We start from the raw sequence: 26,918 nt of genomic DNA on the forward strand, positions 1-26,918 counted from the left end.
ATTTATATGGAAAATATGTGACATTTATGTCACATCAGAAGACATTTAGACAACTTAAAACAAGCAACGTGTGGCAAAACTATCGGAGACAAATGTGTTATGGAATTAAGTGACGTCTGCATTCTGCATTGTGTAAGGTTCTAAACAAATAAATCTCCGAAACACTCGACCCCGCTCCAAAGTATTTCTGAGTTTTGCTCTGCATCAAACTAAGGAACGTCGTTACTGTCCAAGATTTTATCGAACTGAAATCTCCGCTTAAGAGTGGCGTAATTAACGGATTCATGTTCTTCGTAGTTGTGTGGTTCTTTCAGATGATTAACTGTCTTCTTTATTGCTTTCTTTGACAGCTTCAAACCATGTCAGCTTGGCCCATCAAGAATGTTCATCAGGGTATTTCTGTAAGTACCCCGCATATCTTCCAAGACATCCTTCTTGGCTTCGCTTTCACTAAGGTCGGTATATTCCTGCATAAGTTCATACTGAGATTGACACTCTTGAAAAGCCTCATCGGCAATCTCTTGTCAAGGATCAATATCCGAAGAGTTCTCCGAGGTTACAGACACGTCGTTCCTGTTATCAGACTCATTTCCAGGTCCAAAAATATCGTCTTGGTCAGTAACGTCAGACATCGCGTCTTCATCCGAATCTTCGTTTGAATGCGCAGATATTTTATGTCGCAACAAATTATCGTTTCTTCCGAAACTTTTCAAAAAATGTCACACTGGTACATCGCAACGAAATCCTATAGCGCTCATGAGGAGGAGTGAGTGAAACATTCAGCTTAAAACCTGCCATTTGGTAACGATGTTTACGGACTTTTCTGAAGTTTGTCTAGGCTTTTTCTGCCTAGACGGCTCCATCTTTCTTGACCGTCACGCATGTTTTTGGCGATAGATGTCGCCTGTTCAACCGGCAGAACCATCCGTACTTATACCCCTCAAAATAATTTAAGGACCACTATTGCATACCATTATTTTGAAACAGTACACATAATGATAATTTATCCATTGAAGTACCAGTATACATGTGTATAGTGTGCATGTAGAACACAGTTAATCGTACCTAACTGCACGGGTAAATTGAGGATTTTGATTTTGTTTGGGTCACCCTGCGATATTAAGTGTTTCTTACCATTCTTTAAAAAAGTCAGTTTTGTAGTATTACTGATGAAACACAACACAAGTATGGATAGTTTTAGACTTGAAGAGTAATTATACAGCAATTATGGCTCTTAAGAGACATTTACCGCTTGGTGATATAGAACAAATGGTTGGAATGCTGTTGGCCGGACAGACTCAACGTCACGTTGAACGTCAGTTTAACGTGAGCCATTTTGTGGTCGGCCGTGTGTGGCAGAGGTACCTGGATATTGGCTCTGTTGTTGAACTAGCAGGAAGAGGTCGTCCGAGGAAAACAACGGACCGTGATGACCGTTATATTGTTAATATGGCTAAACGTTGGAGGTTCGAATCCGCTAAAACGTTGAATGCAAACTTTCGTGTGGCATCTGGGATTCGAATCAGTGAACAAACTGTAAGAAACAGACTTCACGCTGCCAATATTCGTACTCGGAGGCCAGCTGTCCGTCCTCCATTGAAACCAGGCCAAAGGAGGTTAAGGTGGGCTTTTTCTCAAGACCACCATAACATTCCACTAGTTAGACTCCGGTCAGTCCTGTTTACTGATGAGTCGAAGTTTCGTGTTGCCTTCCATGACGGCAGGAGACGTGTGTGGCGGCAGAAAAATGAGCGTTTCAAGGACTGTTGCATCCAGGAACACGATAGGTTCGGCTGCCCGTCAGAACTTGTTTGGGGTGGGGTCTCCTATGATGGTTCTACTGACTTGTACGTCATCCAAAACGGTTCTTTGACCGGTGTTCGCTATCGAGATGAGATCCTTGATGCATGTGTGCGACCTTATGGAGGTGCCAGGACTTTGTGCTTATGGACGATAACGCCCGTCCGCACCGGACTCGTGTTGTCAATGACTACATTGAACGCGAAGGAATAGAGCGTATTGACTGGCCTGCCCGCTCTCCTGATCTTAATCCAATAGAGCATGTATGGGACATACTTCAACGCCAGCTCAACCACAGACCCGGGAATTCAATTCCAGGTGTAGGCTGTGATTGACGCGTGAGTTGGTGACACGCTATATTAACTTTACTTGGTGTGTGACTTTCAACATGTCACATTGCTGTTTGTAAAATTTCATGCCCCACCCACCGATATGCAAAACGTTCAAATTTCAGTGGTGAGCACACCTTTTTAACTCACATGTGTTTACCATTGTTATTCGCTATTACGTACTTTTACAGTTGTTAACTACAGATATCATGTAGTTTATATTATAAACTGTTGTGTTTGTACTAATTAAATTGATGAAATTATAGCCCTTTAATTTTGTGGTCCTTAAATTATTTTGAGTAGTATTTTTCGTGTATCGAATAGATCTATTTTTTACACTTAAGTACGACTTGACTACTTGTCATCCGAACACTCACTGAGGTTTAAAACTTCATGACACTTGATTTTAAAGTAGCATCATTAACCGCGCAGGTTTGTGCCAAGGCTATTCCTCAAAAGAAACAAAAATGTTTTTCGATCCTTAAACGTTTGCTCACTACATTTTCATGTGTAGGAATAATACGCGCAACATTTGCCGCACGAATATAGACGAATTTCGTTCTCGTTTCGTTTCATACTAATGCAGATCAGTCTAGGATATGTCGTCGGACACTGACTTTAATTCAACACAAGTATATTTGTCAAGGGATGCGCACAATGCAACCCTTTCGTTTTTCAAAGGCTTAGAAAACACTACTAGAAACGCATTTAAGCACCCTCGAGACTCCTTTTTGCCTCCTGTGTCCTCGTCAATCCCTCCTGCCTCCTGTTGAATTTGAGGTACATACTGAGGCACATATTGACATAAGGCTCTGAAAAAGAACGAGCCTCGGGTGGTATTCAATATAAACCTTAAGTCGATCTTAATCTAAGGATAATGTAAGATTTCCTTAAATGGCAAGATTTCCTTAACTTTTAACTTAAGATGCAAGGAAATACTTAAGTCGTTCTTAAATACGGCCTTAACCTTAGATTCGTCCTTAGAAATTAAGGAAGCATGCAAGCTACCTTACAACAAATCTTAACTTAAGAACGAGCACATTTTAATCAGTTTTGCTTGTTTTGTTACGCGTTGTATTCGACGCGTGTGGTACGGACCATTTAACTTCAACCTACAACGCTTCAGCCAGTACAGGTACGCTTAATTTACGGTATTTATTGATAAACTCCATATGGTTCGTACCTCCAACGATCGTCCCCGTCAAAGGTTGTATTGCTGTTTGTATTGTTTCTTCTTCTAGGATCTGATTGCCCTATTAAATGTATCATTCAGTATATCTTTTAACAGTGATTCAAATATTTTGATCACTTATTGATATGTGACCTTTTGTTCAGATAAAACTGTAGAGTAACATGTTTTCGCGATCTATAAAAAAACGATTAAATACACTCATCCTTGAACATCTCTGATCATTTGTTTAGTACTAGCTATATAATCATACTTTATTGCAGATATTTTTCTATAATTTATTAGCTTTTTCTGAACTTGTAAAATATACAATGTACAGGCAATTAATTTATAAACTACAGAGTAATTCAGTACAATAACATTGTTAATGCATTAAATGGTTTATTCCTAATCAAATTTTGGACCATTATTTAGTGATATCTATAAGCCATCGCTGATGACAAGATGATTTATTTCTATTTCAGGCCATGGATCGTGCTCCAAATTTGAATGATTTGACAGAAATGGAAATTATTCAGCGGTACAGATTTGACATGAATGGCATCTTATATCTGGAACAGTTAATCGGGAATGGAATCACCCCAAAAGTGAATAGAAATAATGCCTTACGTGCCCGGCAGAAAATATTAATCACATTAAGGTACTTAGCAACTGGGCCTATACAATTTAATGACAGTGACTAACACAAAGTAAGCCAACCTACTGTTTCTAGAGTTTTGACTAGAGTCTTTGATGTCTTAACAACGCCAGATATTGTGAGATAATTTATTAGATTCCCGACAATCGATGATCAGTTCAGGCGAAACTCATTACAGTTTCAGGGAATCGCCTGATTTCCGAATGTTATTGGAGTGATCGATGGGACCCATATTGGAATTAACGCTCCTTATGAACATGAAGAAGTGTTTGTGAACAGAAAGGGTGTTCATAGCATAATTGTTCAAGAAGTGTTCGATCCTTTACATAGAATTATAGATGTAGTTGTGAGATGGCCAGGATCCGTCCATGATAGCAGGGTGCTCCGTGAAAGCGGTTTATTTGACTTGTTTGAAGGGGGGCATGCAAATGGATACTACTTGTTGGGAGATAGTGGATATCCAGCTAAGAGATGGCTGCTAACCCCCTACCTGGCACCACAGAATGCAACAGTAGAAGGCTACAACCGGTATGATTTCTGGGTATTATTCCCAAAGTAAACTTTCATCCCTCTTGTGTAATATGTAACATGTGGGTTATAAATATGATTTTTAATGCTAATTTGCAATATATGCTTAGTAGCTAATCAATAGTGAATTCAGCCACATGTATGCATTTAATGTTAATTTAATTGTAGATACCATGTTCGAGTGATTTCTTTGTTTTAGTTTTAGTTTAGTTGATACATAAAGACAAGCATATAGAAACTTCCTTGGAATAAATGTATGTTTATAAATATACATCATATCTTCAGTGTATTTCTTACTTTCAGTATACAGTATTTCCAATATATTGCATGCATGTGGTAACAGGATTGTATATGAAGATTTTGTGAGCTGAAATATTTCCGCAATTGATCAGTGTATGTAAAGAACAATGATACATAGATGCAACTTATGTCATAGATTTGATGTGTACATTTTTTATATTGCAGAAGTCACAAAATCACACGAGCTCTTGTTGAGAGATCTATTGGACAACTTAAGAAAAGGTTTGGTGTTCTCCATGGAGAAATAAATTTGGAGCCACACAAAGTTTGCAAGTAAGTTTCTAGGGGAAACCAGGGCATGGAGAAAACCTACTTGTCCTATTTGGTGACTACAAACCAAACTTGCATGTACCCAGGCTGGGAATCAAACCAGGGCTGTCTTGGCAGACATATAAAGAGATAGTTGTCAAAAAGTGCATGCCCTATTAAATGATAAGATGATAGCATAATGATGAAAAACAAGTTACCTGAAGTACATTATATTTCATTAGACTAGAATATATGTAAGCATATGTCACTCTTTACCATAATATATTCATTATCATTTTATTGAGTTTCTTGTCATTATCTTTTGTCAACTCTCCTTTTGTCAGTGGGAACACATTATAATGCATTCATTTTCATTGTAAAAATGTTAAACATATAAAACTATACTGCAGTAAGAAACCTTATACAAGACTAGCTAATTGCAATATATTCTTTCAGGGTGATTGTAGCATGTTGTGTTCTGCACAACATCTGCAAAGAGAGAGCAATCCCTATTAACGGCGATGATGATTCTGATGACGGGATGATAATGCAGATGATCAACTGGCACAGTGAGTGCGGCAACCTCCAAATGTGGCGGGAAATAAATTCAGGGATCATGTTGCAGCAACATATTTCAGTCAGTAATGATTCTTGTTTTTGCTGTTGTTGAAAGAACCTAGTTATTTTAAAAGCCTTGCCTTGATTATGTCATAGGCTGTGTCATTGAAATGCAACACCTTGGTAATTTCTAACACCTTGTAAAATAAACTTCAATACAATTTGGTACACACTTTACACAGCAGATATTAATATCTACTTAAAGGTTCATAACTCTTGCTCTTTTATTTCAAAATCATACTCGTGTCTTATTACACAAAACCAGGTATGTGTGTGTGATTTTTGTTTCCTCTGTGGCACTCATGCATACCTTCTTTCGAAAGTTAAAATATGCATATATATGAATTTAATGTTTTAAATATTTAAATGTATACTACATTATCTAAAGACTTATATTTTAGCAAACATTCATGGTCAGTTTCTCATCTGTTTATATCCAATCAATGTTTAAACTACAAGAAGTATTGGTCAAAGTATAATGCATATATTTCATTTAAATCCAGTAAGCTTAGTTTAGGAAAGTTGAACCATTATGAAGTCATTGTGTAAATCAGAAATGGTCAGAACTTGCTCAAAAAATTTAAGGCCAAGTTAAAAGTTTACTTAGACAATAAGTAGTACTAAGGGAGGCTTATTTAACACACATATTGACATCAAAATATTTTATTATGAAAACTTTAACAAAATTATACAAATATCACCAACAAATGCCAATTTATTATGAAAATTTAAACAAAATTAAACACAATTTCACCAATAAATGCCACTATGTAGCTTCAGGAAAATAACATATTTTGATTAACATCAATGATCAGTTTTAAGTCTTTTTTCCAAAAGCTGGACTTCAAGCTGGAGTTTCCTCTTTTTCAGGGCCATGATTTCCATGCAGGTGCTGCAGTGACTGCAGCCGTTGTTGTTAGTGTTGTTGCTGCTACTACTTCCAGAACAGTTGACAATGTAACTTGTGGAAATATCCTGTACCAGCTGTAGTGGCTCCTCGTAGTCAGACATTAAGAAATAAGAAAATATTTACACTCAGAGAAAGCCTATGGTGTAATAATGTTTGACTTATGTTTGTTATTAAATAATGTATTTAATGAAATTCATATGTCAGAATTATGTATACAATTTGTTTTCTTACTCAATGGTATGCGAAGGCTGTGAAGGTGTCTCCACTGCACTGCAATTCGAATTGAAAGCAATTAAAAGCAATTTAAAAGTGATACAAGTGTTTTAAATACAATTCATTCAATTCAATTTTAAACAGTCTGTAGATAAAAGAATGGTTTACATTTAGTAAATTAAATACCTTTGCATTTGAAGTATTGTGCTGTCTAGCCCACTGCCTAATCCTACAATGTTGGGTGAATTTTCCCCAACAACTGCCATAACTCGTTCTGTCACCTCAGACAGTTTCACAGGATTTGTTCCAGAACCTGAATAATAATGGTGTAACAACTCCATTAAATTGATCATCTGCAATTATTTAGCTTGTAGCTATATTTACATAATAATCGCTTGTACCAAAAGATTAATCTAATTTTGAATATTCACAGAAGTGTTGAGTTGTTAAAAACAATTGTTTGTTAAAACTGCACCTACATATATGTGTGTGATTATTGTGGTTATAAACTTTAAAAACATAATTGTTGCTTCACCTTTTTTAAAGCAAAAGCATTTGGCTAAAGATACATTTTATACCAATTAGAATCAGTATACTGTTATATTTTTATTTAAAGAATACATACCAGTTCTACCCAATTCTCTCTTATATTGGGAATACTTTGCCCTGTGGGTTTGAACAAGGTTGTCCCACTTCTTTGTTAGTTCAGCCGCTGTTCTGGGGTGCTGTGAATCCTAATTGAAGGCATCATTGATCTTGATCCACAAATCCTTCTTTGTTTCTGAGGTAATTCCTGGAAAAGTTCAAAACTACATAAACTTGCATGTACATGACGTTTATGTCAGCAGTGCTACATGTACACATATGTTTCATAAGTGTTTGTCTGAAATTTAAAACACCATGTTATCTAATTTTAAGCCAATGCTGCATGCACACGTGCACACACAAAGCACGTGTACGTTTTATATATGAACACGTGCATTCTTAATATAAAATGCAAAGGTTTTCTTACTTGAAGTGTACTTGTGCTTCTGAAAATCGTGGTTTGTTTTGCCTGGGTCAAAAGCTGACACTTCCCCCATAACTCTAGCTAATAAAATGCAATCTTGCTGCGTAAAATTAGGACTTCTTGTTTTATTTTCCGCCATGATGTATGCTGTCTATAACGTTCGCGCACTCGACTTCCGTTACTATATTAAGAACTTGGAAACTACCGAACGTTCCATAAATAGAAATATTCAGCCAGCTGTGCTTGATAACCGATTTAAGGTCAACCTTATAATAAATCTTAAGGATAAGTTATTCTTACGAAAGGTAAGGATAAGGAACATCTTAAGTTTACTTCAACCTTAAGATTTAACCTTAAGATTTGATCTTAAATTCGCCATTTAAGGATAAGGCCAATTTTAAGTTTAATCTTAAGATTTTTATTGAATACCACGGTACGAACCATATGGAGTTTATCAATAAATACCGTAAATTAAGCGTACCTGTACTGGCTGAAGCGTTGTAGGTTAAAGTTAAATGGTCCGTACCGCACGCGTCGAATACAACGCGTAACAAAACAAGCAAAACTGATTAAAATGTGCTCGTTCTTAAGTTAAGATTTGTTGTAAGGTAGCTTGCATGCTTCCTTAATTTCTAAGGACGAATCTAAGGTTAAGGCCGTATTTAAGAACGACTTAAGTATTTCCTTGCATATTAAGTTAAAAGTTAAGGAAATCTTGCCATTTAAGGAAATCTTACATTATCCTTAGATTAAGATCGACTTAAGGTTTATATTGAATACCAATTATTAAAACATCGGTCATAATTTTGTAGACCCTTCCGCGTGTCACATGATAATAATCAGGCGACGGCTTTGAAAAAAGTTAAAATTTTCTTTTACATATTTTGTTTCATTAACGTTCTTTCATGAAACTTGAATACTTTATTACATAAATACGCGCAAATATTTATTTATCAAAAATGAAAAAAAGATAATAACCTTAAATCAAGTTAGTTGTCTTAGGCGGTGGCACGGACTTTCTCTGCTGAAGAAGGAATATCATTCAGTAGGAAGAAGACAGAAAGAAAGTTTTATTAGTCAAGGCTCATTTTGAGCATCTGACATAACAATGCAATAAACAATATAAACATTAAAACATATTTAAAACAAAATAATAATGATAATGCGTTAAGTGGAATTTACAATATTTGTTTTTAAATAAATCACAGATGGAGAATGAGACATATTATTATGATTATAAAAATATATAATTTTATTTTGTAAAGAAAGGCCTCCGGCCCATAAAACAACACATACAATACAAAACATAAAGGTTTTAGATTTGTGATTTCTTAATGACAGTCATTTTTTCTTACCTTTTTGTTTCATAGTTACATTTACGAAGAATGCTATTTTTTTATTCGATCATCGTTTAGACTTTGCATAAGATTTATGAAGTTTTTGAAGTCTTGCCTACCCGTGTACCATTTATAGATATAAAATTGACTTTCTTGCCTGAATCTGTTACATTGAAAGAATAAATGAAATTCATCTTCTACACAACTGATATCAAAATTAATTAAGCAATATCTACACACTCTATTTTCCCTTTTGATACCCAAATGTCGACCAGTCTCAATAAACAATTTATAGCTAGAACATCGAAATCTCGCTAACGATTTCCTCACATAAAATGGTAGATTAATACATAAATATTTTTTTTGGATTTAACAAAGTTTTAAAATGCTTACATGTGTCACATCGTGTTGAGTCTCCCACATGTTCCGACTGACGTAAATCCATCAAATCTGGTCTTGTTAAACGTTTCTGAACGACGTACATCCATCGTATAATTAGAATGTTAAACCAGCGACGTACATCTATCGCGTAGTCAACTTTAAGTGACTTCCAACCCGTGATCAAAAACACACGCGACATATATCCATCGCGTGATCAGAACATTAGCGACGTACATCTATCGCTCAAAATGTCTGATGATTGTTCTGATCATAATGGTTATCATTGTGAAAACAGAAATTGAAATGTGTCATCCATTTCAACTTACATACAGATAAATAAATAATTAAAAATCAATTCATATTATTTTGGTCATTAATCATGTAAATTGACATACCTCTTCGTTTTCTTTCATTACCAATGTATCCTTCCTTTTCATACACTTTTCGTTAAAACTGCATATAAATATTTACTATACTTGTTTTGTTAAAACTTTACGTCTGTACCCTTTTCGCTTAAACCTCGTTATGAATGTACTGGATTCGCTGAATACTGCGTCCGGAATCTGTTGGGCCCATGACGGGAGTTTATGTGTTGGATGAAATTAGTCATCCAACATTGCATTGTTCCACGATATATGACACTGTCTACACAACATTGTATCGTGCCCCTACATATGGAACTATCTACACAGCATTTGATAGTGTCCCAATATATAACACTGTCTACACAACATTGTATCGTGCCCCTACATATGGAACCATCTACACAGCATTTGATAGTGTCCCAATATATGACACTGTCTACACAACATTGTATCGTGCCCCTACATATGGAACTATCTACACAGCATTTGATAGTGTCCCAATATATGACACTGTCTACACAACATTGTATCGTGCCCCTACATATGGAACTATCTACACAGCATTTGATAGTGTGCCAATATATGACACTGTCTACACAACATTGTATCGTGCCCCTACATATGGAACTATCTACACAGCATTTGATAGTGTCCCAATATATGACACTGTCTACACAGCATTGTATCGTGCCCCTACATATGGAACTATCTACACAGCATTTGATAGTGTCCCAATATATGACACTGTCTACACAACATTGTATCGTGCCCCTACATATGGAACTATCTACACAGCATTTGATAGTGTCCCAATATATAACACTGTCTACACAACATTGTATCGTGCCCCTACATATGGAACCATCTACACAGCATTTGATAGTGTCCCAATATATGACACTGTCTACACAACATTGTATCGTGCCCCTACATATGGAACTATCTACACAGCATTTGATAGTGTCCCAATATATAACACTGTCTACACAACATTGTATCGTGCCCCTACATATGGAACTATCTACACAGCATTTGATAGTGTCCCAATATATGACACTGTCTACACAACATTGTATCGTGCCCCTATGTATGGAACTATCTACACAGCATTTGATAGTGTCCCAATATATAACACTGTCTACACAACATTGTATCGTGCTTCTACATATGGAACTATCTACACAGCATTTGATAGTGTCCCAATATATGACACTGTCTACACAACATTGTATCGTGCCCCTACATATGGAACTATCTACACAGCATTTGATAGTGTCCCAATATATGACACTGTCTACACAACATTGTATCGTGCCCCTATGTATGGAACTATCTACACAGCATTTGATAGTGTCCCAATATATGACACTGTCTACACAACATTGTATCGTGCCCCTACATATGGAACTATCTACACAGCATTTGATAGTGTCCCAATATATAACACTGTCTACACAACATTGTATCGTGCCCCTACATATGGAACTATCTACACAGCATTTGATAGTGTGCCAATATATGACACTGTCTACACAACATTGTATCGTGCCCCTATGTATGGAACTATCTACACAGCATTTGATAGTGTCCCAATATATAACACTGTCTACACAACATTGTATCGTGCCCCTACATATGGAACTATCTACACAGCATTTGATAGTGTCCCAATATATGACACTGTCTACACAACATTGTATCGTGCCCTTACATATGGAACTATCTACACAGCATTTGATAGTGTCCCAATATATGACACTGTCTACACAACATTGTATCGTGCCCCTATGTATGGAACTATCTACACAGCATTTGATAGTGTCCCAATATATGACACTGTCTACACAACATTGTATCGTGCCCCTACATATGGAACTATCTACACAGCATTTGATAGTGTCCCAATATATAACACTGTCTACACAACATTGTATCGTGCCCCTACATATGGAACTATCTACACAGCATTTGATAGTGTGCCAATATATGACACTGTCTACACAACATTGTATCGTGCCCCTATGTATGGAACTATCTACACAGCATTTGATAGTGTCCCAATATATAACACTGTCTACACAACATTGTATCGTGCCCCTACATATGGAACTATATACACAGCATTTGATAGTGTCCCAATATATAACACTGTCTACACAACATTGTATCGTGCCCCTACATATGGAACTATCTACACAGCATTTGATAGTGTCCCAATATATGACACTGTCTACACAACATTGTATCGTGCCCCTATGTATGGAACTATCTACACAGCATTTGATAGTGTCCCAATATATGACACTGTCTACACAACATTGTATCGTGCCCCTACATATGGAACTATCTACACAGCATTTGATAGTGTCCCAATATATAACACTGTCTACACAACATTGTATCGTGCCCCTACATATGGAACTATCTACACAGCATTTGATAGTGTCCCAATATATGACACTGTCTACACAACATTGTATCGTGCCCCTATGTATGGAACTATCTACACAGCATTTGATAGTGTCCCAATATATAACACTGTCTACACAACATTGTATCGTGCCCCTACATATGGAACTATCTACACAGCATTTGATAGTGTCCCAATATATGACACTGTCTACACAACATTGTATCGTGCCCCTACATATGGAACTATCTACACAGCATTTGATAGTGTCCCAATATATGACACTGTCTACACAACATTGTATCGTGCCCCTATGTATGGAACTATCTACACAGCATTTGATAGTGTCCCAATATATGACACTGTCTACACAACATTGTATCGTGCCCCTACATATGGAACTATCTACACAGCATTTGATAGTGTCCCAATATATAACACTGTCTACACAACATTGTATCGTGCCCCTACATATGGAACTATCTACACAGCATTTGATAGTGTGCCAATATATGACACTGTCTACACAACATTGTATCGTGCCCCTATGTATGGAACTATCTACACAGCATTTGATAGTGTCCCAATATATAACACTGTCTACACAACATTGTATCGTGCCCCTACATATGGAACTATCTACACAGCATTTGATAGTGTCCCAATATATAACACTGTCTACACAACATTGTATCGTGCCCCTACATATGGAACTATCTACACAGCATTTGATAGTGTCCCAATATATGACACTGTCTACACAACATTGTATCGTGCCCCTACATATGGAACTATCTACACAGCATTTGATAGTGTCCCAATATATAACACTGTCTACACAACATTGTATCGTGCCCCTACATATGGAACTATCTACACAGCATTTGATAGTGTCCCAATATATGACACTGTCTACACAACATTGTATCGTGCCCCTATGTATGGAACTATCTACACAGCATTTGATAGTGTCCCAATATATAACACTGTCTACACAACATTGTATCGTGCCCCTACATATGGAACTATCTACACAGCATTTGATAGTGTCCCAATATATAACACTGTCTACACAACATTGTATCGTGCCCCTACATATGGAACTATCTACACAGCATTTGATAGTGTCCCAATATATGACACTGTCTACACAACATTGTATCGTGCCCCTATGTATGGAACTATCTACACAGCATTTGATAGTGTCCCAATATATGACACTGTCTACACAACATTGCATCGTGCCCCTACATATGGAACTATCTACACAGCATTTGATAGTGTCCCAATATATAACACTGTCTACACAACATTGTATCGTGCCCCTACATATGGAACTATCTACACAGCATTTGATAGTGTCCCAATATATGACACTGTCTACACAACATTGTATCGTGCCCCTATGTATGGAACAATCCACCCAGCATTGCATAGTGTCCCTATATTTGAAACCATTGTGCCACTCTTAATCCCAAATGAGATGTACCACAATTAAAACAAATGTTTTACATTAACGATAATGATAATATAATATGGCAAACGTTTCTTTTGAATGATATCGTGTTTTATGTGAAAGAAAGGTGCATACAATACGGTATTTCTACCCTATTATACGACAGTTAATCACGGCAAATCTTAAAAGACTAACAAGTCATTCAATATATGTGCGTTTCCAGCTATTAAATACAAGGTAACAATCCTCTTATCAGTAATAAGTATTTCATCAATGCATTTTTAGTAAGCAGTTAAAGATTTATCACTCAAAATTTATGTTTGTTTAACGTATGTTTTTATCGATTTTAAATAAGAGTGTCACTTTTATATATTTGAAACTATCCACATAATACTGTTTAGTGCCACAATATATGGAACTAGTTTATGCCTTGTGATATATGAAACTAACCAGACAGCACTGTGCCCCAATACAAATATGAAACTATCGTGTTTTGATATATATGAAACTATCCACACACCACCTTATGGTGGCCCAACATATGAAACTTCTGTGTCGTGATATATATAGAACTATCCACACACCAATGTATGGTGGCCCACCATATGAAACTACCGCGTCATGATATATATGGAACTATCCACACACCCACGGGCGTACCTAGGTCAAAATCTAGGATACGCACAGTCTAGGGGGTCCGGGGGCATGCCCCCCCCGGAAAATTTTGAAATCCAACATCGCATTTGGTGCTATCTAGGGGCCTTTTGGCACGTATAAAATCATACAAATAGATGAATGTTTACCTTAATAAACATTGTTAGTCCCGATATTTTTTTAAAAAATTCTCCAAAAATCAATACTTGTATTTGAATTAAATAAACAAAAAGATCTGGGGTGATGGGTGGCGTCTCTATTTAACATCCAATCCGCTGAATAATTGAGATATTGCGTTGACCAGAAAGGCTTGCGCACCTCACCGGTATATTTAACCACATTCATGGTAAATGTTCATCAAACCCAGGCCTGACATTCGCTCAGTTGTCATGGTACTCCTCAAATACGTTTTGACTCGACGCATTGTCGAAAATGAGCGCTCATCCGTGGCCGTTGCTACTGGCATACACAACAAAACCATGAGGCAGATCCTTATGTTAGGATACGATGCCTCAGTAGCTACGTCCAATGCTTTTTCCAGGGTTGAGTAGGGAGCAGGTGAAGTTACAGTCCACTTCGCTGTCCAACGTTGACACTCTCGCTCGAAAGTCGGCTCGTCATCTGGCAGGTCTAACTTGAACTCCTGGAATATTTCTATCGTTACGGCATGGGTGAGACCGTCGACCTGCAAATAAATCTTTATTGTATTTTCGCACTTATGCCATTTAAATATATGCGGCCAATGATCCGGTGCTTATTAGATTAAAGGGTTTCATTTGTTTCATTAGGATTTTCTTATTATTGTGGAAACGATCAATAATTATTTAATTTTAATATCTTTAATGCATGCGCATGTAAATAAGTTAGCATAAATGCTACACGATTATTTGGTAAAAACGCACATGATGAATCAGCTCACATACAGTATTAATGTATTCAGATATTAACCCGTTCACTGGCAGGCAAGTCGTGTACATGCGCGATATTTTTTCAAATTCCGATTTTGTTTCCTCACACTCCCTCGACCTTTTGGTAATATCATTGTGAAAATGTCAAACAACTTGGATCCAAATGAGACGTCTCATTCGGATCTAAGTTGTTTGAATATATAACGATACTCGGGGTAAGGCAGTGAACGGGTTAAAACCTACATGGTATTACCAATGTAGTTTTATGATTGGTGCATTGCATCACAAACTATTCGTTTTATTCCTTGATTACACTACCTTTGGAGGCAGCAGATACTGTGCCTTGTACCGTCCATTGCCGTTCAACAGCCGTGCGTCTAGATCAACAAGCAAATGGTCTACGAACGAGCCGAGATAGTAAACAAACGGTTGTGGATAAGCTAAGAGAAGAATTTCGATAAGGATGTTTTAATAAACCATGCAAGATATATCATAACATTATATAGTACTGACCTGGAAGGGAACTTATACTGGTGAACGTTGTTCCAAGTTGCGGTTAATAGCTCTTTCTTCTCACTGTCGTCTACTTTTTGCCCGAAAATACCACCGTAAGGCGGATTAAATGTCTGTTCAGTCATTTTTAAAAGTCCCGCCTTGTAAACATCATTCGGATCATTTACCAGGAGGTCAACAGGATCCACACCGATTTGGCAGGTTATGGGAAAATAACGCATGTATAACTTAAGTTGAGATCTACATCGTGATCACCTTTTTTGGGAAATTTAGGTATTACACTATAAAAACCAACAAACGATAAAATTCTGACGTAATTATTTCTTATACCCCCCCCCCCCCAGCCTTTACTTTTTATTGCATTTTTGGAACTTTTATTTTTTCGCTTTTTTCTGACGAAGTGTACGCATTGGCGTACTGGCGTATGCCTGGGTACGCGCCTGCCGGACACACCAATGTATGGTGGCCCACCATATGAAACTACCGCGTCATGATATATATAGAACTATCCACACACCAATGTATGGTGGCCCACCATATGAAACTACCGCGTCATGATATATATGGAACTATCCACACACCAATGTATGGTGGCCCAACATATGAAACTACCGCGTCATGATATATATGGAACTATCCACACACCAATGTATGGTGGCCCACCATATGAAACTACCGCGTCATGACATATATGGAACTATCCACACACCAATGTATGGTGGCCAACCATATGAAACTACCGCGTCATGATATATATGGAACTATCCACACACCAATGTATGGTGGCCCAACATATGAAACTACCGCGTCATGATATATATGGAACTATCCACACACTAATGTAAGGTGGCCCACCATATGAAACTACCGCGTCATGATATATATGGAACTATCCACACACCTGTGTATGGTGGCCCAACATATGAAACTACCGCGTCATGATATATATGGAACTATCCACACGCCAATGTATGGTGGCCCACCATATGAAACTACCGCGTCATGATATATATGGAACTATCCACACACCATTGTATGGTGCCCCACCATATGAAACGAAACTTCTGTGTCTTGATATATATATGAAACTATCCACACAACACTGTACAGTGCCCAACTACTGTGTCTTGATATATGTAGCTATATACACTCCACTGTAGAGTGCCCCAACATAAGAAACTACTGTGTCTTGATATATATGTAACTATCCACAGGACACTGTATAGTAAGTACCCTTATATATGAAACTACTGTGTCTTGATATATATGAAATGATCACCATAATATGACAATGAGCCCTAGGTTATATGAAGCTATCCACACAATATCGTTTTGCACCTAGATAGATGAAACCATCTACTCACATTGTATCGAACCACAAATGTTTAAAACGGACCACTTAGCATTGTATCGAAGAACAATATGATATCATTTCTTTCCAACAAATTGTATTCTAACGGAATTTGAACGAATTTCCAGAACGTTGGGCATGTGCTATTGCTAAAATCCCAACCCCCATTGAGCCTTTATCGTTATACTTTCAGATGAGAAGTCAAGGTTACATGAGATATATCAGACTCGAACAGCAACAGAAGCCGGAGAGGCTGTTCTGGACTCCTTTGGTAGAAGCTCTGCTCCAAATAAGTGGATGTCCTTCCTAAATGCACTTGAACAAGAAGGTTCGTTAATTTTAGTTAAGGTTTTGATATATACGTATAGTTATGAGCTTCTTATACATTCATATCTATATGTTCTATGTCAACATTATTGTTTAATATGCATTTTATGAATCTTATAAATAAATGATTATAATGACCATTTTATCACAAGCGCAGACCAAAAAAACACCTACCTTCGCTGATGATAAAGCGAACACCACAAGGAAATGTGTATATCCAATCGTTTTAATTTCGTTTAACAGTAGAATGAATACTGGGATGAAATCCAATAAGAATCACAACATAAAATTATACTTTTAAGGAAAATTGCTTTCTCACAATGTGACGTTACTGCCGGTTAAAAGACGTCACAATTGGTAATATTTCAATAGGTCAATTCCGGTAAAATTCTGAAAGCGGAACGTGTTTTATTAAAAATCAAGTTGAAATATAATGTTTTCCTCTCAAAATTTAGATGGTAAATTAATAACTTTATTAAAAAATATCTCTATAATAAGCACACAAAGAAAAACACATGTATGACTTACTAGAGTATTACTAAATAAGAGAATCATTCTTTCAAATAAACTATATACAAACATGCGTGGTTATATGTTTTCTGGACAATAGAAATAGAGCAATGTAATATTACACATCTGTTATACTATAAAAATGATGGTTATATTGAAATGGAAACAAGATTTACATGTTCTACTTGAACATATGTGCTTGGGTTTACTTCTAATTCGTATGCACCTATTTTACACTGATCCATTATGCACTTTTTTATATCTTTTTCACATTAAGTATGTATCACTATATATACAAAACAACAAAAGATCAAAGCAAACACAAACTTTTTAAACGATGTTTTATACTTAATATGAATTAGCCATACATTCATTTTTTTACGATAACCGATCCGGTAATGTTTTAATTGTATCTACGAGTTGGCTTATTGTGGATGACAAGCCAAACAGATAACAACAATTGTTACATTCTTAACCTTTGTTTGTCACATTTTCAGAGCTTGTATACGTCAAGTCTTTGCTGGAAGAAGACAATGTAGATTCGGAAGAGGACAGGTTAAGAGGTCGAAAACGGATACGACTCGTTGGTCCAGATTTATTGAAAAGTATCAATCCAATAGACCTAATAAGCAGCCTTGTTTCGAAGAAGGCTATAACAGAAGACGACCGCGATGAAGTGCTAAATCTATGTCATACCAAAAGCAGATTGTATGGTCTAATGTGCCTTTTGCGCAGAATGCAGACCCGATTGCGTCCTGCGCAGAATGCAGTCTCAAATCGACCAAGGGAATGGCATTACGCGTTCCTTTGCGCGCTTCGGGATAACGACTACACCTCGGAGTGTAATCTTTTAGAACCGGATTTTGTGGCGGTGTTTTTATTTTAGCCACATTAGAGTTTAGGTCTTAACTTTATGAAAGACCACAAACACAATTTTTCACTGTTTCTTTCTTTATTTATACAGTTTTAACAATTTTAATTCCAATAACAATTCACAGTAAATGTCCTAAATAGTGAATAGTAAGTAATGAATTTATTTCCAGATGTTAACACTTTATAACTATTATAATCCAACAATTTGTCATATATCCAATTTATAATTGATAGTCCGATGTTTTAAACCTTTATAAATTCTTTTTATTTAACTCCTTTTAAATCACTTGTAACTCTTTTTAATTATAATTCCTTTTAATTAACTTTTTAACTCTTTTTTATTCTAACTTTTTCAACTCTTTCCTAAACGCCCAACAAAGGCCTTTTATACTATTATTTACCGCCAAAACAAACATGAAGTGCACGAGTATTGTGAGTAGCACGAATTCCTGTGATATTCGTGCGACTCCGCCGGAGCAATGACACCGTTGAATAACACCGGTAGACTCATGGCGATTAGTTACAAGGTCAACGGTGCAAATGAAAGAATGTTATACTTAAACGATTAAACTGTAATATTGTAAAAAAAACTTAAGGTAATACAAATTAAAGTTTAAACAAATGATAACAATATAACATCTGTATAACATAAGAATCAATCTCAAAAGTATTGTATATTTAACTAACTCATATTAGAATAAAAGTATGTTATTTCGCGATGTTCGCGACAGATTTCTTGGAATGCCCCCATATATTTGATCCTGAAACATTTGTAAGAATTTCGTAATTAAATTCAAAGTATTCCTATATTTAGTTATACTAGTATGTCGTGACCTATTATAAAATCAACAGAAAACAATTAAAACGGCCATGCTTTCATACATTTATTAATGGGCCCGAATTATTATGATTATATAAGCTACTTTCTGAGAAAAAAAAAATACTGTACACATGCCTTTAAAAATGAATATTACGTAAACAAAATGTTCTTTAAAGGGAAAACCACAACCGATTGGGTAAAAAGAATCCACCTCTTAATAAATAAAATTGATGTAACTTTTCTTAAAAAGCTTGTGGCACGTTCGAAAAAATATCACTATGCGAACAATCTTTGAAAGAAACAAACAGTACGGGGCAGCGCTCAATCGAAAAGGTCAAGTGAACTTTCTCTAGCATCTTTTATGGACCTTGATAGTCAGTCAAACATTTCTCGAAAGTAACAGAATCAAGAGGAATGAAGAGGAATGATTATTGTTTTGGTTAATATCATCACTATTGTTATAACTATTGCTATAAACATTCGCCAATACTTTCATAAGTGGGGTCTGGCTCGGAAAATTACTGAATGCACTTACGTTGACGAAATTTTAAAACGTTTAGTATACCATATCCGACAGAAATGACTTTGCGCGTGGAACTATGATTTCTTTGATGGATCTAACTATGTCAATAATTTGATAATTGAATATGTTTTAAATTTACTGTGTATATCTTATACAAGCCAATTTTGTTTGATATGGTTTATGACATCATAATTGATGCTATTGTATGAACTTGTGTTTTGAAACTCGAAATAATTTGAAATGTGAAATTGTAAGTGTTGTTTATAAGTTATATGTGTATGCTTACTCTCTGGTCATATGTTTTTTGCAGCTTCATTTTTGGTGCATAAATATATTACAAATATGTATTTTTTGTCCGTATTGTTAAACTCGCCATTGAGACCCCAGTGTTATGTCTTGAAAGACGTAAAATCTTCCAACGTTTGCTTGTTATTTCAAAAGTTAAGTGTGAACAGCTGCATTCATCTGATATAGATAATTGGAAATTTAATGTACATGTGTTTTAATTACTTGGGTATTTACGTTATCTGCCAGACAATATTACAATATTTAGTGGTAAGTGGTCACCAAGCCGGACAAGTGGGTTTTCTCCGGGCACTCCGGTTTCCCCTTTAACACAAGACCACATTCTCGCGCACCATCGTGCCAACGAGAGTGATTAATTTAAATTGTAATAGCTTGTTTCACCTTTATCCGGGCTTTCTCCGATTTATTACAATATCAGAGAGCATTATTTGCTAAACTGTCCGTAAACTGTTCGCACTTTTTACATTTACTGCCAAACTACCTTGAAATGGTCCAACTTAATAATCTCAAGGTCTTATGACAGATCAGCAATAATACGGACGATGTTCTGGCGACCTCCCATACAGGGCAAGATTTGTCCGATACAACCATTGATGGTGATGATATGCCCATCGGCTCCTGTTCCTTGGCAGCACGAGTGTGTTTGTTTAGACTCTAAACATTCATTGTAATAGTCTTTTTCCAAGACTATTTTCCGGGAAATCTACCACTCCGAAACTCATTCAAAACATATGCAAGGTTGTATTTTTTGAAGAAGCCTAAATATATTCTGTTTAAAGCCAAGCAATTGCAAGTTTAAACTAAAGCGCACCAGTGTTTGAACAAATATATTATTGGCAAGAAACTTATCTGGTAGCCTGAATAATTGTCCAAGGAAGTGTAATTTGTTTTAGTCCACTCCACAATTTCTTCAACAGATTCAATATTTTAATAAGCAGGCCAAATTAAAGTCAGTGTTTGTGGGTGCACTCAACTGTTGATTTTGTTTAATAAATTTTCTGTGTGAAATTTCCAATTAATGCATGTCCGTTCTCGAATAGTTGAACCAAAGCGGAGAACCATAATATGCCTTTGACATTACAACATTTTCATAAATTGTCCTTAGAGTAAGAGGATTGAGTTTAATTGTGTTAAAACCGCTGTGCAGAATTGAACTAAATGTCCCCCTCAACTTCGTGACCGCTTCCGTAAAAATTAAGTTTAAACTACTAAACTTATATTACAATATTTCAACAAATGCATTCTTAGATCATCTACCATTTCCAAAGTCATTTTGATTGCTGTATAACTTAAGTAGGAAGCTTATATTACCGACTGCTTAGAGGCCGCAGATCTTACGAGAAAAACATAACACTGATTATTTAAGGCACGTATAAGGAGATTTAAGAACAGAGCTAGGGTTATAATCGTTCAACATAGTTGGCACACAAGGACATACATACATGACATTCCATCAAAAGGTCATGCTAACAATTGTAACGGCAAAATGGCGTTAATAACTCAAACAGAAATATTTCTATTGTATTGCAGTATTTAGTCTTGTGAATCGAACTATGGCAACCACTTGAAACAGTATTCGATTTTAGATCCGTACATCAATACTTATAAAAGCCATTTCACATTGATTCTTTGTTATGCGTCTGGACAGCTCTTATTTCAAAACCTACATTCCTACTTGGATTCACACAAAAGGCGCTCGGACAAAAATGTAAGTAATTCAAACCTTAAATAGCTGATTCAGAGATTCCACAGGGCGCCTTTGTCGAAACACTTCGAATACATGTACAGCATCTCGGCGTTACTCACCCTCTGTGTGCGCGTATGACCTACACTATTTGCAGCCAAATGAACAGGCATCAAGATTTGAACAAAAAATATAAATCTATGTTGAATCATTTGTCACGCTTTTCGATTTCAATTCACATTCTAATGAAAATGTTTGTTTTCGTATTGCAAATATAAAAACAAAACAAAAAACAACAACAAATGTATCCATTTTTAATAATGAAAAAAACCGCTTTTTCAAATGATTTTTTATAAAATAAACCCCATCGTGCCTAACACTTTGGGCGTTTTCACCAGTGTTTGCTTTTGTTTTTTGTTCGGTTTTGAGCTGAATGAACTCAATAAATGAAGCTGATAGAAGAAGAAGGCGGCAACTGACAGCTATGACAGGTGGGGGACCAACGCCCCAATGAGAAGAATGGGAGGTTAAGGAAAACACTATTCTCGATGAAATTATTTATCAAATGGATGTATTTCTTTTATTCAGAAATGGTGGTGAATAAGATATAGCACTGTTATAGAAAGATGATGATAACGGCAAAATATTGGAGATTATTATTGATGATGTTCATAATGTGATTAAAGCTTTATTTGATTAGAATTTCAATTGAAAAGTTGAATCTGTAACATATTTATCAATTTCATTGTGGAATCTGCAGTTATCGGGTTTCATGAAGTTGACACTATTTTAAAGGTTAATTTAACAGTTACGCAGCGTAGGAAATCAAAGCACTGAAAGTTCTGAGGGACGGTGCCTCTGGTGTATATGCAGAAAAATATACAGGGAGAGCTGCCTGGTTTCAAAATCGTCGTTGTTATCAACTATTGACAGTTTGGTTATTTCAAGAGCCAACTTTCGTCATGCATAACTATTTTTTATGAATGCATGTTAAGCAAGCGATCACTTCGTACGAAGTTGCGTACGATGATTTCTGCGACCGTTTTATTAACGCTTTCGTACATAATTACTCTTCAAAAGGGGGAAGAATCGGACTAAAAATGTAAACAAACCGTAGATGTGAGTATACTAAAAAAATCGCAAATAGTGATTTGATCTGCTTCGCTTTTCGAATAATCAAAATAGATATTTACTATTTATTTTAATAAATATAGTGGGTGGTAACCTTTTGTCGACTACGGTTGCTACGGCAAGGTTTGACCCGTTTAAACAGCTGTTTCTGTGTCACATTGCAATGTTTTCAGGTTATGACACATTTCGATACCAACTATATTTATTTCTTATCGCTTGTACTGTGTATAATAATTGTTATGGCGTTAACATGTTAAATAATCACATCCCAAAAGGTAAATGTACTATTACGTTCGTTAATTCTTTGTTCTATTCGATTGAAAACCCCGGAAGTACAAAATTAAGAAAGAGTTTAGTTAGCGAATATTATTTGAACTGTATCTTAAGGTATGTAAGTTTACACACTCAAATATGTTTTAATATACAATTCTATATACTAACCAGTATACAAATGACATTTGTCATTACAAATAGGTATACCTATTGTCAATTACAGTATCATCTTCGTTTGTTGTTGATTGCAATCTTTTGAAAGAAAAGCTCAGTCATCTGAGATGCAGTGTTGCATCACTGAAAAGCATTGGGTGTGACTGTATATCTCAGCGTATGATTAAACCTACTATTGCAAAAACTATGCAAACAGTAAACGGGGAGTAGGATTATTATTATATTTTTTATTGTTATTATTTCAAAAACAGATGCAATTGCCATTAAAACATTGTATGAAATAAGAAAATACTTGCTACTGCAATACAAAATATCACTGTCAAGGCAGGCATTTCAATTGAATTTGAGAAATGGCTTTTACAAACAAATTTGTACTGTAGTGTTGTTTTTTTATCTCTTAAGATAAATGTGTATTTTTACAAGAAATATTATCAAGAATTGTATTTAAAAAAAAAAGTAGACCATTTCTTTTTCATTTTACTAACAACTTTCACGTTTTATGGATACTAGTAAAGATTTATGTATCTTCTATTTTACAGGTGCCCATCATAGAGTGTTTCTCTTTGCCTGCAATCAGGATACATCAACTGACCTTTGAACTGTGTTTTCCAACTTGGGATTCAAACACATGCCCTCTTGGGTAGGAGAAAGTCAGACAAACACCTGTGGCTATATCACTATACTTCTTCAAGTCTCGCTCTATGAGTGATCATGATGTGAAATAAAACAAAACGCAGTCATCTTTTTGTCATAATAAATAAGTTATGAACAAATAAAATATTTCAATCATTTTATTCATTCGTTATTTTGACAAACAGTATGAATAAACATACATGTATACCAATAGACAAACAAATATTTGGCAAAGAATGGGCACAAAAATATGAGAATATTGAAGTTGGAGATTTATTGTTAATATTGATTTTAATGTGACAGAAAATGCCCCAATTTGCCAAAAAGCATTGAATATCAAATGACATTGCTTGAAAATACAAAATTCTGCCCAAATGAGCATAGATCTGTGAGTTGCTGTCTGGTATTTGTTTATAAAAGTCATGATATATAAATCAAAGTTTAAAAAAAAATGTTGCAAACATAAAACAGTGGAGGATCTGATGTTATGTTGAAATGATATACTCGTATAAGCTATTTAAACTGTATATGAGCAGATTCTTATGGAAATATGAGCTTTAAGTATTACTTTATTCCAAAATGGTGACCTAGAAGGTTTAGTTCCTTGTATTGGTCAATGTTATATTGTTCACTTAACAGCTTGAGGTAAATGCAAGATATAATACAGTCAAGTTCAGAAACTGCTCAACAGTTATAATAATAAACCCTTCCTCTCAATATGGTGTACATTTGTGGGAAGTTATATCAAATCCTTCAAAAGGTAAAAGAGACATGGAGCAGACACACTTTGTAACAGACGGACAGACAGACAACTCGAGCTAAAAGAATTAGTCTATTTCAGGAGGAGACATACTTAGCCAAATGGTTCTTGAGAAAAAGTCATTGAAAATAATTTATAAAAAGTACAATAAACAGGCAGTCATAAAAGTTAACATGAACACTGACTTAGGCTTAGATGAGCTGGATGAAAAATGTCTTTAACAAAAGAATTGAGAAGTTGCCCAAAATGTTACAGCTACATGTAAGAAATGAGCCAAGTGTCAACAAGAGATGTTTGTCAAACATTATGCCCCCACCTGAGCGCCATGTTGTCAGGATTATATGAACAATTGAATGAAATAAGCATAGACCGAAATGACAGCTGATTAGTCACTGACATTGGATGCCGTTGAGGCAGTTTTAAGATTATGACCATTTAAAGTGTGAGGATAGACTGGGTTATGACCATGACCTTTGACTCTATGAAATCAAAATCCATATGAGTCATCAGCTGGTCTACTAAAATCTAAGTGTCAAGTTTGAGGGACATGGGTTCAGGCATTGACAAGTTATCACACAGACAAGCTTTTTTTCAATCAATGTCACTGTGACCTTGACGTTTGACCCGATGACCCCCAAAATGAAAAGGGGTTATCTACAGGTCAGACACAACTCCAAGTCCGGTTTGAGGGCCATGGGTACAGGCATTGTCAAGTTATCACTCGAAACATTTTCGCATTCAAGGTCACTGTGAACTTGACCTTTGACCCAATGACTCCTAAAATCAATAAGCGTCATCTCCTTGTCAGGCCCAACTTCCATGTCAAGTTTGATGATCATAGGTTCAGGCATTGTTGAGATATCACTGGGAGAAGATTTGTTATCTTTTTTGCATTAAAGGTTATTGTGACCTTGACCTTGGCTCGATGACCCTCAAAGTTAAGAGGGGTCATCTACTGGTCAGGCACAACCTTTATGTCAATTTTGATGACCATTGGTCCAGGAATTGTCGAGTTTGCTTTCAAGATCACTGTGACCTTGACCTTTGACCCCTAAAATCAATAGGGGTCATCTACTGGTAAGGCCCAACCTCCTAATCAAGTTTTAGGGCCATGAGTGCAGGCATTGTTGATTTATCACTTGGACAACCTTTTACCATTCAAGGTCACTCTGACCTTGATCGTTGGCTCGATGATCCCCAAAAACAATAGGGGTCATCTACTGGTGAGGCCCAACTTCCATATCAAGTTTGATGACCATAGGTCTAGGCATTGTTGAGTTATCACTCGGACAAGCTTTAAAATTAATTTACCATTCAAGGTCACTGTGACCTTGACCTTTGACCCGATGAGCCCTAAAATCATCTACTGGTCAGGCCCAACCTTCATGTCAAGTTTGATGACCATACGTCCAGGAATTGTTGAGTTATCACTCGGACAAGCTTTGGTCTACAGACGGTAGACGGTACCGACCGACTGACCGACCGACCGACCGACATGTGCAAAGCAATATACCCCTCTTGTTCGAAGGGGGCATAATAAAAAATGTCTTATTATGCACAACAGTAATTACATTGACAGAGACATTTTTCCTTTGAAGTATTTATAAATTGAGTCAGTAGCTGAGTCCTTGGATGACATAACAGTGCAGTATGTTGGTTATAAAATTTGTTTCCTTTTTAAATGATATGCCAGCATGTATAAAGATGGTCTCTTCTTCCTGTATAGAGTCAACATCAAAGTCCACAG

General features: G+C 36.1%; 2 protein-coding genes across 2 annotated transcripts; both read left to right on the forward strand.

The window, feature by feature from the left end:
- The first annotated feature begins 1,227 nt into the window (after positions 1 to 1,227).
- On the forward strand, positions 1,228 to 7,266 carry LOC128211697 (uncharacterized). The gene is made up of 5 exons (XM_052916717.1): positions 1,228 to 1,927; positions 4,171 to 4,483; positions 4,949 to 5,056; positions 5,489 to 5,669; positions 6,521 to 7,266. The coding sequence occupies exons 1-5, from the start codon at positions 1,228 to 1,230 to the stop codon at positions 6,638 to 6,640; spliced, it is 1,422 nt and encodes a 473-aa protein (XP_052772677.1). The 3' UTR covers positions 6,641 to 7,266.
- Positions 7,267 to 10,074: 2,808 nt separating this feature from the next.
- On the forward strand, positions 10,075 to 13,773 carry LOC128211698 (uncharacterized). The gene has a single exon (XM_052916718.1). The coding sequence runs from the start codon at positions 10,075 to 10,077 to the stop codon at positions 13,771 to 13,773; it is 3,699 nt and encodes a 1,232-aa protein (XP_052772678.1).
- Positions 13,774 to 26,918: the final 13,145 nt, after the last annotated feature.

The sequence above is a fragment of the Mya arenaria genome, chromosome 12, assembly GCF_026914265.1.
Source record: "Mya arenaria isolate MELC-2E11 chromosome 12, ASM2691426v1".
Classification (NCBI taxonomy): domain Eukaryota; kingdom Metazoa; phylum Mollusca; class Bivalvia; order Myida; family Myidae; genus Mya; species Mya arenaria.

What these genes read in the sequence shown, in the direction of transcription:
- LOC128211698 (XM_052916718.1), top strand. Translation starts at nt 10,075, where the DNA reads ATGACGGGAGTTTATGTGTTGGATGAAATTAGTCATCCAACATTGCAT.
- LOC128211697 (XM_052916717.1), top strand. Translation starts at nt 1,228, where the DNA reads ATGGCTCTTAAGAGACATTTACCGCTTGGTGATATAGAACAAATGGTT. An exon ending in GAGCCACACAAAGTTTGCAA is followed by an intron (nt 5,057 to 5,488) that starts GTAAGTTTCTAG and finishes ATATTCTTTCAG; the next exon opens with GGTGATTGTAGCATGTTGTG. An exon ending in TGTTGCAGCAACATATTTCA is followed by an intron (nt 5,670 to 6,520) that starts GTCAGTAATGAT and finishes CCTCTTTTTCAG; the next exon opens with GGCCATGATTTCCATGCAGG.